The 12,719-nt window shown below is 43.5% G+C and overlaps 1 protein-coding gene across 2 annotated transcripts; it reads right to left on the reverse strand.

Annotated features, from left to right (window-relative positions):
- Nucleotides 1–638: 638 nt before the first annotated feature.
- LOC148687589 (uncharacterized) lies at nt 639–11,297 on the reverse strand. Of its 2 annotated transcripts, none has more exons than XM_088665940.1 (5): nt 9,764–11,297; nt 7,209–7,313; nt 5,862–5,966; nt 2,083–2,208; nt 639–1,000 (listed from the first exon to the last, which is right to left on the reverse strand). In XM_088665940.1, exons 2-5 carry the CDS (start codon nt 7,295–7,297, stop codon nt 883–885), a joined length of 438 nt encoding a protein of 145 aa, XP_088522066.1. In that variant the 5' UTR covers nt 7,298–7,313; nt 9,764–11,297; the 3' UTR covers nt 639–882. The 2 variants fall into 2 exon arrangements, with proteins under 2 accessions (XP_088522066.1, XP_088522060.1); XM_088665934.1 differs by having other exon boundaries at nt 5,862–5,987.
- Nucleotides 11,298–12,719: the final 1,422 nt, after the last annotated feature.

Consider the following 12,719-nt stretch of genomic DNA (forward strand, 5'->3'; position numbering starts at 1 on the left):
CCCCTGAGGTGTGAATGGGGAGGGGGAGGTATGGAAGGTTGCCAGTGTGAAGTGGCAGGAAAATAGAGTTTTTAGCAAGGTGCATTGGGAAGAAGGGGCAGAACAAAGGGAGAGCCATCTTGGGCAGGTTGGCTGAAGACTGGGAGAGATGCCTTTGACTCCAGGGCTGCACTGTTGTAGGGAACAAGCCCTGCTTGAGATGACCAAGCTGTGAGATCTGGACTCCCTCCATGCAAACTGAAAGTGTAAATAGGTGGATAAGTCATATTTCTTAAAGCTACAACAGTCTCAACTGCATCTTCAATTCTCCAAAGGAACACAAACCTTGTGTGAGCATCTGGAACCCCCTGGAACCTTGTTGAAACCCAGACTGAGATTCTTTACCTGGCATGCATATAAGCATGGAATACAGATGGCATTGATAGTTTCCCATGATTGAAGCAGCTTTTCATGATTTCCCAGGTAGGTGAGAGCACCTGTCCACACTATACATTTTGTAACCTTTCAATGCCAGGATTCTTCCACATGAGGGAATGTTCCAAAAGTTTAATTTACCCAGGAAAATGTAGCTAGGTTTATAAGATAACTCTCACATGCAAATAAATAAATAAATAAATAAATACTAATAACAAAAGAGCTTTGCTATAGTTTCTTTATTTGATTTTGGAGAAGATGAAGACAATATGAAGATAAATAATTTTAGACTCTACCATGAGGCATATAAATGCCTGAGTCTTTCATTCTAAGTCCCATTCCTTTTGATTTATGCAGTGCTTACTAACTTATTTCCATAGTTTGTTTTCCCCAATCACTTAATCCACACATGAAAAACAGAAGTTGCAATTTATTTATTTATTGAAGATCCTCATGGTGCTGGATGCTTCATTCCTGATTTTCATCTACTGTTGCTCCAGATACTGCTTCATTTATTTCTGCAATCAGTTGGCAAACCAAGCGGCTAATTATCTGAGGGGCACCCTCTGCATCATTTCCTGAAAAACTGCCATGAGAGAAATGTAGGTAAAATATCATGCAATAGTTCACTGGCCAGCATTCCTGGAACATTGCCTCCTCAATCTGCTCACTGAATCTGGAAAGTCTTATGAATGAGTTCTAACTGACTGACTTAATCTACCCATCCTTCATGCTCAGAATCAGAAAATTACTTGTCATCTTCCCCATCCCCCATTGCCTTGTTTATTTCTTAGTATTTCCTCCCTCCACTTTATCATCTATTCTTCCTTCGCCCCCTACTGCTCCTGACTTGAAGCACATGTAGCAACGCACTGCTTCCCACTGCTGCTGTGGGGAGAGGGTTGGGGAGAGGTAACCCCCTAGAGCAGGGGTCAGCAAACTTTTTCAGCAGGGGGCCAGTCCACTGTCCCTCAGACCTTGGGGGGGCAGACTATATATATATATATTGGGGGGGAATGAACGAATTCCTATGCCTCACAAATAACCCAGAGATGCATTTTAAATAAAAGGACACATTCTACTCATGTAAAACCACACTGATTCCCGGACCGTCTGCAGGCCAAATTTAGAAGGCGATTGGGCTGGATCCGGCCCCTGGGCCTTAGTTTGCCTACCCATGCTCTAGAGTAACAGTAAAATCAGCCAAGGAAATAGTGTAATAGTGAGGTGAGATGACCAGAGCTGTACACAGTATTCCAAATTCAGTTGTGCCATAGATTTGTGTAATGGCATTATGATATTGGGAGTTGAATTTTCAGTTCCTTTCCTAATGATCCCTAGCATGGAATTTACCTTTCTCATAGCTGTCACACACTATATAGACATCTTCACCAAGCTATCCATTATGATGCCAAGTTCTCATTCTTGGTTAGTCACTGCCACTTCAGACCCAAAGAGCATCTATGCATCACTTTACACTTGTTCACCTTGAATTGCATTTGCCACTTTACCGCCCATTCACTCAGTTTGGAGAGGTCTTTTTGCAGCTCTTCACAATTTCTTTTTTTTTAAAAAAAAGAATTCATGACCTTGAACAATTTAGCAAACTTGGGCACCTGGATCCCTTTGTAAAAAAATGGCGTTCCATTGGCTACTTCCAAGTCTCACCTTGTATCAAGGTTCTGTACAAATTGCAAACAAGTCTTCAGATTAATGAGTTTCTCTTCTGAACTCCACAAGTCATCTGTGTTTTTATCAGTGAAGCCAGAAGCATCCTTTACTCCAGATGAGACACTAATGCACAAGAAAGCAAGGTCAGAGATGAGAGGGCAGATTCTGCTAAGAGGCCACTTTTGGGGTTTTCTCCCTTCTCTAAAGACACTCATCCCATCCACTCAAAAGGAAGGTGCATTGTTATTTTAGAATGTGAATCCACATAAATTAAATACATCTTTGGAAAAAGCTTCTTTCTTAAGTAGCTTTATTAACCTTGCAATTTCTCCTCTCTCTGAAGACTGATTAATGTCCACAAAAGCCTAAAGTGTATTGGGATGAAAATATCTTGATCAGTTCTTGCCACTATATTTTGCCATTCTTGAGACTTCCGGTTCGTCGCGGCGGTGAGAAGGACGCAGGGACTTTCTCGTGCCGAGGTCCCTGGCTTCTCGGAGGGGGGGGAAGTCCGCAGAGCGAGCGGACTCCCCGTAAAAACATCGGATCGAGAGTTCCGATGACTCAGGAGCCCAGCGGCCGCTCCGTTTGGCGGATCCCCCGCCGCCCGAGAGCTCAATAGAGCGATCGTGAGCCGGCGGGGTTGAACCGTGGGAGCCATTTTGGGCCACATCTTACCTCTGGGAAGCGAAGCTCCGAGTCCTGACCCGGCAAGCGGCGGATTCTTCCGATTTGAAACTAAAGATTCCTAAAGAAGTAAGTGGAACTTTGATTTGGACCCTAAATTTGCTGATTGGAAAATAGGAGAGACTTTAAAGAAACGGAAGCCGGTCTCTTCCTAATGGGAAACTGGGAGGCGTTTGGAAAAAAAAATCCTAAGCTGAATAACAAAAGAATTTGAAACTGTGGACCCGAGAGGGAAAAAAGACTTTTTGGAACCATCTCAGCCCCTGAGTCCGGCACCCCTTGAGGTACAGCGGTATTAAAGTGAAGAGCGTTTTGACAGCTGTCAAAAGCTGTCAAACTGTCAAAAGACTGGGTGGATTGATTGCACTGCTGTGAACAGGAAAGATTGTTTGAAATTGTTAAAGAATTATTTAAATTGGAAGTATGAATGGATTTGGGACTGAGTTAAGAACTAAGAAAAAGAACAGCCAAAATGGAGTCGATCGTCTGAGAAAGGAATTTTCCAGTACCCATTGTTCCCTACACCCTGTTTATCTGCGGTTACGAGAGGTATGAAAACAAAACTTTCAGGAGACTGTGCTGAACTACTTGCTGTCATGGGAAGATTTTTACAAGGAACGGCAACATCCCAACTCACCACCAGTTGAGACTGAAGTCCAAGTCCAGGACTTAGAGGTTAATCCAAATTTGGAGATTATTGACTCTGAGACTGTGGGTGATAAGAAACAACTCGAAGAGGACTTGGACTATGACAAATTTGTTTGGGATGAAGCAAAATATGATCTCCAAAAGGGAGAAAAACAAGCAGAACAAGAAGATGAGAGACAAAGAGACTTAAAGTCTAATGGAATTGAAGATCCTAGAGGGGTTAAAATGTGGAGTGGGGTTTTTGTGGGATGGGGAGGACAGGGGCAGAGGGGGGCAAAGGTCTGGAGATGGATCTGGGAAAGAATGGGTGTGGGGTAAAAACTTTAGTTAAAAGGTATTGTTTTGGTCTCTGAAAGACGGTTTTCGAAATCTTGGCTTGATAATGGAAACGCTGAACCAATTGGGGGGGAAAGACCTGGGGAGAGGAGATGGAATACAAATAAGAAAGAGAAAAAAAGTTATGTTTCCTTAAGGGAGTATAAGAATGGTTGGGAAAGAACTTTTAAGTGATTGTAAATTATTGTAGGTTAAGTGAGGTATTTAGGCAGAAAGCTGCCCACCCTCCTCTCCTTATTCTGAGGCACTCAGTGGCAGGGGGTGCCCAGATGGGTGAGGAGAAAATGGAACCTTGGAAGTGCTGTTGCCCTGCAGGTTCCTCTTGTGGCAGGAGGGGACCTGTGGGGGGACAGCATGAAAAAGGAGGAGGATTGAGTTAATATTATAAGATTAAGATTTGAAGCTGAGATGGAAAATTCGCCACAAGTAATTAGATTTTGTTGGAAAACCATGAGGAAGACTACCGAGGGAGTCGCAATTAAGATGTTAAAATAATAAGAACTGGGAAGTTTGAATTCTTCCCAATTTTTTCTTTTTTTTCTGTTTTTTCTTTTGTCTTTTCTTTTTTTTCTTTTTTCTTTTAGGTTTGTTAATATGATTATGAAAGAGTTGGGGGATGCAGATCCCCATAACTCCTCCCTACCTGTTCTCTCAGTGGCAGGGGGGGGGATATGGGGGGAGGAGGGAGGGGGGAAGCAGAACTCAATTCATAATTGGACCCCTTTGATTTTTAAAGCACACGGGTCCTACTGGTGGCAGAAGTGGACCGGTGGGTGGAGGGAAAACGAAGGGACAGTGTTATATTGTATGTCTTGTTTTATAAAATCAATAAAAATTTCTTTAAAAATATATATATATATATATTGCCATTCTTGTGTATATACTCCTACAGTTGAATATCCTTCTGAATGCATATTCAATTAAAATAATAATAAATATGTGAGTGAAAAGTGTTCATGCTAAAATGCAAGGGAAGGGAAGATGGAGCAGAAAAGCAGATAGTGTTTTATGCTTCCCTGGCTGCCACTTCACCCCAATCTGCTCTTCCTCCCAGGAGTCTATGTGCATGTGTGAAACCCTATGGCAGAACAAAACATAGGGAGAAGGAAATGGGCAAGGTGTCCAGGGACAAGCTAAACCCTTCCCACCCTGCGACTTCCCTGCTTCCCTCCTGCTGGTGCTTTGCAGCAATAAAGTGACCCATCAGAATTTCCTTATGGGTGTTCACATATGGCATCTGAGACATCAGTCTGAGCCAATACAGTATTGCAGAAATAGAAAATGTAACACCCAGTTATCCCTACCTTGTGTGTGCCTTTCCTTACATGAACCAACCTGGAGTCTGCATTTATCCTGTGTTCCTCCAAGGAACTTTCGGAGGCTGGCAACATGGGAACAGGCAGAGGCATTGCATCCTGTTTCACTGATTGAGGCAAAACGAGAAGTAACACTCTGCAGCTGCTGGCACTGCTTCAGAGGTGGCAGGGTGAGGCATCACCTGCAGGGGCACTGCCTTGGGGGCTTCTGCTGCCTGAGGCAGTGGCTTCACCCCACCTAATGGCTGCACCAGCCCTGGGAACCAGTGGTGGCTCCCCATTTGTGGAATGCTTTCCCCAAGGAGGCATGACTGGTGCCATCTGTTTTCAAGCACCAGGCGAAAACATGTTTATTTTCCGAATCCTTTGGAGCTTAACTCTCAGCATATTTTTATTGGGGTGGGGTTGAGCTGGCTCTTTTATTATTATTCTTGTGTTTTAGTTTGTGTGTTCATCTTGTTTTATATCTGTTTTTAATGTTTGTTCGTTGCTTAAATAATAACTCTGAAAGTTCTCAAAACTGCCTCCCATTTCCATGCACCTTATATACACTTTTGCAATACACTCCTAACTCTGTCTACTGATTTTCTACTGATATCCTGCTTCTGATCTTCCAAGAGAGTCCCAGCATTTAAAATCAGCCTACACATACTGTATATGGCAACCCTTCATAGGCCTACAGTTTGGGAACTTCACATATGGGATCTTTTGAAACGGTGAGGTGAATAAATGGTCTTTCCCTGATGACTTTTCAGTCTTAGCATTTTTAGGCATTATCTCTGCATTTACTTGCGCTTGTAGTTCATCAGGTTTTGTAGTAACTTGGCAGCTTTCTCATATTCTCTTCTCATTCCTGCATCATGCATCAATTTGAGCTCGATTTGCCTCTGGTGCCTAGGGTTGAGAATCATAGAACTGTAGAGTTGAATTGAATTAATGAATCAAGCTAACATAAAATGGATTAAATTTCACTTTAAGTCATCTATCATTTGCCCAAGGGTAGGCCATCCTGCCTGTTGCTCTACTGGGAGTGCAGATGTTGGGGCTGGAGCAGAGAGCATGTTGATGTTGTTGTAGCCGCAGCAAGTGAGCATTCTCTAAGAAAGATACTAATAACTGGAGGCTTTCTTGGGGAAAATTGGGGAACAGAAACTTGTTGGGAAACACTAGTTTTTGATGTGATATATTTATAGCACACTAGCTGGCCCTGCCACACGTTGCTGTGGCTCATCCCTGTGATTTCCCCCATCCTGTCCCGACCCATGACGTATCATGCCCCCTCTTCTCCCCACCCCCAGCTCATCCCTGTGACTGGCCCCACTGTGTCCTGACCTATCTCATCCCCTCCTCCCCCAACCCCCACCCAGGCAAGTCAGTACCTCCATTCGGCCTAGTATGTAAATGAGAGCCAAGGTGCTGTTGAGAGGGAAGTTTCTATAGGTGCAGTACCAGTATAGCCGCTGCTAGAGGGCGTTGGTTTGCAACCTTGTTCTTTTCCCAGCATGAATTTTCGTCTGAGTGGTGTGTTTTGAAACATGGGGTTTGGGGGATTTAACCTGGCACAGGTGTGACATCTGTCTTTGAAAACGGTATGGGGTCACTCTCATAATCGCATGCGGCATTGTGTCAAAATTTGAACGCAATTGGTCAAGCGGTTTTGGTGAAATGTGGATACTAACAGACATGGCCAGTTTACATTTTTATATATATAGATTAGCTATGCAATGTCATCTCAAAGACAGTTAATTGTAATTAAACTTTGAAACTTGAATCTTAATAATAAAAGTCCTAACAGTGGTCACATTCCCTGCATGCCTGCTAAACTAGCAGAACTGCACAGTGTTCTTTCCTACGCTCCTTCCGTTTTTTTAAAAAATGATAGATTGAAGAAAAACAAGCACTAGCTGTCAATCCAATCTCAGAAGTGTCTAAGGGAGCTTGCACTTGTCTTTGCAACTGTCCATTTTTCCAAAAAGTGATCTGCACCACACTTTTCCTTTAGAGTACTGTGTGTGTGATGAAGAGGGGGAGGGAAAGATTCACCGGAGTGACTGGGTGGGAGGGTTGAACGTGGGAAATCTTACAATTTGAAAGGAATAAGAAGAAAAAAGGAAGGGCTGAGTCACAGGTGTTTACCTCCCAAGAGAAGGAAGTGATGCTGAGATGTGAGACAAGATCATCACCACAGTAGCTAGCTGCCACAGTCCAGCCATCAGCGAAGCCATGATGCCTCCCTTAAAACTGAAACAAGTTTTAATGAGTAACAGAAAGGCTGCAGTTCTTTATTGGTACACATTGTCTATTGTGTCACACAAATAATGGCTACGAATGTTGCTGACGTCCTGGAGCTGGAACATTTCCCCCCGAGAGGGATGTCTGGAGCCCATTTTTATGCCCTGTTTCTGGTGCCAGGCAAAGGCTTTTTACCAGGCTTTTAACTTTTTGTTGATTCTGCCTATTATTTTTATGCTGCATTCATTAGGAGTGTGCAATGGCCAGAAAAAAATTAACGTGTATCTTTTGGAAGCAGCCCAATTTGTTTTAGAGCAGCAGTGTCTTTTTAACTCCACTCATTACTTGGGAGAAAATTACCTCTGTTAAAAATGAAGCTTTGCCTCCCTCCTCCCTGGCCATTCACTACAGCGGGGGATCTAAAAACAGCTACAAATTTGTTCCTTTTCATACAATGAAATTTAAGCCTGCCAAACTGCAGGCAGATACATTCAGATGTTTTGTGTAGGATACCTTTGAATTCTGATTTAAAAAACGAAAAGAAGAAGCCAATACAGTAACCTTTTCAATTTTTTTTATCAGAATTGGATATTATTTGCAAGCATGGTCATCCCTTCTGAGAGGATGAAGCCCCTTACATTTCAGAACAGCTGCAGTGGGCCTCCAGTAAGGGCAGATGTTACTGTTTTGGGGTTGGTATAATAATAGTCATGGAAGTAGTGGTGGGGAACCCCAGCAAGGACCCTGCTAACCCAAGGGTCATTGGTGAGGAGCTGTCTTTCAGGGGAGGTACAATTACTTCTCCCTGGGAGAGATCTATCCACTGATGTCACAAGGGAAGGGGGTAGTGGGGTAATAGCATGAATCCCCACAGAAAACTGGAGTAGGGGGAGGTATAATCCCCTCAGCAACAATCCTGTTACCCCAAGGGTCTTTGGTGGAGGATGGCTTTCAGATTTTGGGGGATGCAATGGAGAGCTCTCTATAGATTTGCACAGGAAAGATACAGATTCACATGTAAAACAAATAAGTTTTAATCCTTCCCTCAGATCACTCTGATTGGAGTGGCCTTGGGAAAGAATTCAGTGTGATTAAAAGCTGAACCTGTCCATCAAAACAAAAGAGACCACCCACTTCTCCACCCTTCCTTTCTTCTCAAGCTCTGGGTGCTTCCCTGGTCATGTGATTTTGTTTCAGAAGAGAAAAACAAAACAAAATGCCAGTCCATTCACCACTGTGCCACCTAATTCTGATGTATGTCAATAACCGGCCTCAGGTGGAACCTAGGCAATGATCATTTTAACTCTGCTGCTCAAAATCCTTTAATGACTGTATACTTAAGAGGGAATCTTGATGAGCGGAGTTTTCTCATCACTGCATTTCACTACTGAAATTCTCTCTTCTCCACAGCTATTAAAAGGCATAGGATCCTTGTGCTGATTTACATCTAATTTGCCAAACATTATGTTAAACTACAAGCCTTGTGCTGCTTCTGCCTACTACATGTGTTAAGGGATGTTAAAATAACAGAAAAGAGAACAGAAGAGCTTTACATCAAACAAATGAATGGAGAGAGGTAGCCATCGCATGTGACATTGTCTAGAAAGATAATTTATCATTGCAATAAAGGTCTGCATATAGAACAGGCTCCCCATGGCTTTGGCATCAATTTTGACACCATCAGAAAGAAAAAGGGAATAGTGTGGATTGTTACGCTGTTCTTTCAAGCATCCAGCTATAATATATGTTCCTTCACTTAGTAATACTTTGAATAAAATTAAACATGTAGCAATTTCTTTTTTAAAAAACCCCACAATAACACTAATCATAAACCTTAATGGATTTTATTATTATTAAAAAAAGACAAAAAGCCTCTCAAGCACTTTCTATTGCGATAGGAGGAACACAAAATAAGTTTCTAAAACAGCATCCTAGAAGCAGGTTTACCTCCTTTCTGCTGCGAATTCACACATAATTAGTCTTTAGTTTCTTTCAGATGAGTCATAAAAATAATTAGATGTTGGGCTTTGTGGCTGACAGACATGACTAAGGCTTAAAACCCATCAGCCAGCAACCCAAAGGGGTGTTTTTATAGCCCTCCATTTCCCACTGCTGCGTCCTTAAGCTCCCTGAGAAGCCACTCTAATGTTCAAGGGCACTCTAGGTCAGCTTTGGCTGCAGTGAAGAGGAAGTTGGCAACTCCTTTCTGTGTGTGTGAAGATATATTGTCTACTGTTTCTATCCTGGTTACAGATCTGTGTTGCTAAAAGGGAATCTAGTGATAACCCAGTCCTACCTGCTGTGCTATGATGGATGCTAAATTCCCTTGTGACGTTGGACAAATTTACTTATTTGCATCCTGTGGAACCATACCGCAGAGCCACAGCCATAGTAAAAAAATGTGAACCCCACAAGGACTCTGCCAACAAATATGCCAGCCAGGAGGTCAAAATACTTACCGTTTCGAAAGATGCTGCTCTGGGACAAGTGAAAGTTCTCTCAGCTGTTGCCTGCAGTGCTGCTGCCCAACTCTTACCTGTGCCTCTCTCCTATAAATATTCTGCTCTTATCAGTAATCGTTAGGTAAAGACTGAAATTAGGGTACTGGCAAATAAGCCAGATTGCCTTTTTAATTTCCTAATTTGTCTGGCAAACATCCTAGCAAGCATATTGAGAGTGATTAATTTTCTGTGAATAGCACTGCTATCTCTTATTTCACCTTTAAATTACGCTATTTGATAGTAATTAAAAACATATATTTGTTTGCTTAGGTTTTATCTGCCAGGGTGAATGTGTGTATCTTTTAGGAATGTTCTTGACATTCGAGAGCTCACTTAGAATGATAGGTGTATCAAGAGGTTACAATGGAAGCATTGGTGGTAGTCAAATATCCACCTTCCTCCCTCTTCCAGATGGCTTACAGCTACCTGACAAGCTTGGCTTGATCAACCATGTTTTTGAGAGAGGAATCTCTCTGGAATTTTTCCAGGAACCTCCTGTTGCCAATGTTCCCTGCTTCCTGGGTTGTGTATGGAGGAAGTCTAATCTGTAGGGAGAGAAGGACACAGAAGCAGATTGAGTAATCCACCTCTCCAACCACCACCACCACCAAGAACTGGGTGGCCTGAATGATGCCAGCAAAGGATAGCCAGTGGTCAGGGAAGACAGGAGTTGTATTCCAGCAACAGGCTCTCCAGCCAAGTGGGGCTTGAAGTTACTGCTGATCAGCTGATTAGTGCTGACCAAGCTCTGCTTTCCACATGGGGTGACTGCACTCTGGAGTGCCCCATGGAGAAAGCAGGTCTGAAAGCACCTATCAGCTCCTAGGTGCTGACTTCAAGCTCTGCTTTCCAGTGGGGAGTCACTACACTACAGAGTTCACCATCCAGAACTCAGGAGCAAAGCGGATTCCAGCTGGTCATGATGGCAAGCCTCCCATGCCAGTGCTCAACCAAGGCTCCCAACTGGGCACTGGCAGCTGTGTCTCTGCCACTCACCTGTCACCACATATGACACATGGCTTGGGGGAAAATGGCCTTACAGGCTAAACTGGGCCCTATGAGGACTGTGGGGCTGGAGGTTTCCCATGATTGTTTTAGATCCGTTCTAGATTAGACAAGAGCTGAACTACTGAAAATTATGGCAAACTGACCCTGTGCTGAAAGAAGGGAAGATGAATGTTCCATCCCACACTACCTATGCTCAAGCAATTTCTTAATGGGGAAAGCTGTCTTCCGGTGTTATCTGGATTGCAGTTCTTAAAATATTGAAATATGTGCCAGCATTTGCCTCTCCCCTCTGAAAAGGCACTTCATGCATGTAACAAAAGCTGAACATCATTATGTCTTCTAAATTTCTGGCAGTAATTAAATCAGTTGAAACTTCTTTCTTTCTGATCTTTTAAACAACACAACTATTGAAATGCTCAAGCAGTTTTTCTGAAGTATATCCTCCAAGGTGTTTGCTTTTTGGAACTGTGCCAGAGCAGGGGACCTGCGGAGAAATGGAAGGTAGGGGAAAGATTAAGTATCCTTTCTCTACTCTAAAGAAATTTCCTTCTCCTAAAGTGGCTTTTCATTTATAAATCATGGTTGGGGTTCAGTTATATGCACTTGTGAGTGGTTTTGAGCCTCTAGCAGTATTTGTGCTAGGTGTGAATGTCATTCATGTGGGATTTAGCTATTTCTTAGTTTTATATACAACATTCACCTCTACAGAGCTCAAAGCAGTGTGCATAGTTCTCCCATCCTCATTTCATCCTCACAACAAACCTGTGAGGTAGGTACAGGGCCGGCCCTAAGGCAAGGCTGGGGGGCGCCAGGCCGGCAGGGGGGCGCCGCGCTGCAGTGCCTGCGAAAGCCGCACTGCGCCCGCCAGACAGCCGCGCGCTCGGGGGCGCCGGAGGGATAGTTTGCACCACGGCGCCAGGGCACCAGCTACGCTTACGACGGCCCTGGGTAGCTGAGTGACTAGGTCCAAAGTCACCCAGTGAGTTTCATGGCCAGGTGGGGATTTGAACCCAAGTCTCCTAGATCCTAGTCCAACACTCTACCACTGTGCCATGCTGGCTAAAAGCATGTTATAGCCAATGTAGGTTTCATATTAGCATTGCAAATTAACTGGAACCAAATGGGATCTAGGCCTCAAATGCAAAACAAAACACCTTAGTGGTAGAACTACTTATTAAAAGACCTACTTATCATGCTTTTCCTCTAACATTATGTGGCGATGAGGGATGTATGCATGGGAGAACTGTTGAGCAGGAGAAGGTGCTTAATCCTTTGCCCACCCACCAATTCTCTCCTGCAAATGCTTTGGAGGTCACACCCCACCCCACCCCACCCCAAATTTCCTAGCTGGGCTCCAAGATCATAAGCATGCCCTATTGCACATGGGTATCTGATCTGCAGAACCAACTTTAAAGAGATCCACATACGTTAGAGACTTTATTCTCTGAGAACTCTAATTGGCACATTTCACCATTTCGATGCCAGAAGATACCCCAGCTTTCCTGGGGAAGAGCTCATAATGAAGGCCGAGACATTTTTAGTAACTTTACATGCAAAAAAACATTCTGCAGAAAGTTCTTCATCTTTCTAAAACCCTTTTGTGTGAAAGGTGCAAGGAAGCTGGTGAAGGTTCCTAATGATGATGATTGATGGATTGGCTAAACAGCCCCATGATGGCAGCAGAGAGTAATAACAAGAGAGAGAGAGAGAGAGAGAGAGAGAGAGAGCTTTTGACAAGTCAGAGCAGTGCATGAGGCAGGCTGTCTTTTTGCGTGTGATAGATCAAATAGCAGCTTTGTGGGGTAGTTTTCAGGGAAAGAGCTCAGGGAGAAAGGATCACACACACCTTCTCCCTGAAGTGAAAAACAAGAAGACCAGGAGATCCAGGCACAGCTTCTATCAGACA

The sequence above is a fragment of the Zootoca vivipara genome, chromosome 1 (genome assembly GCF_965207765.1).
Source record: "Zootoca vivipara chromosome 1, rZooViv2.hap1.1, whole genome shotgun sequence".
NCBI classification, from domain to species: domain Eukaryota; kingdom Metazoa; phylum Chordata; class Lepidosauria; order Squamata; family Lacertidae; genus Zootoca; species Zootoca vivipara.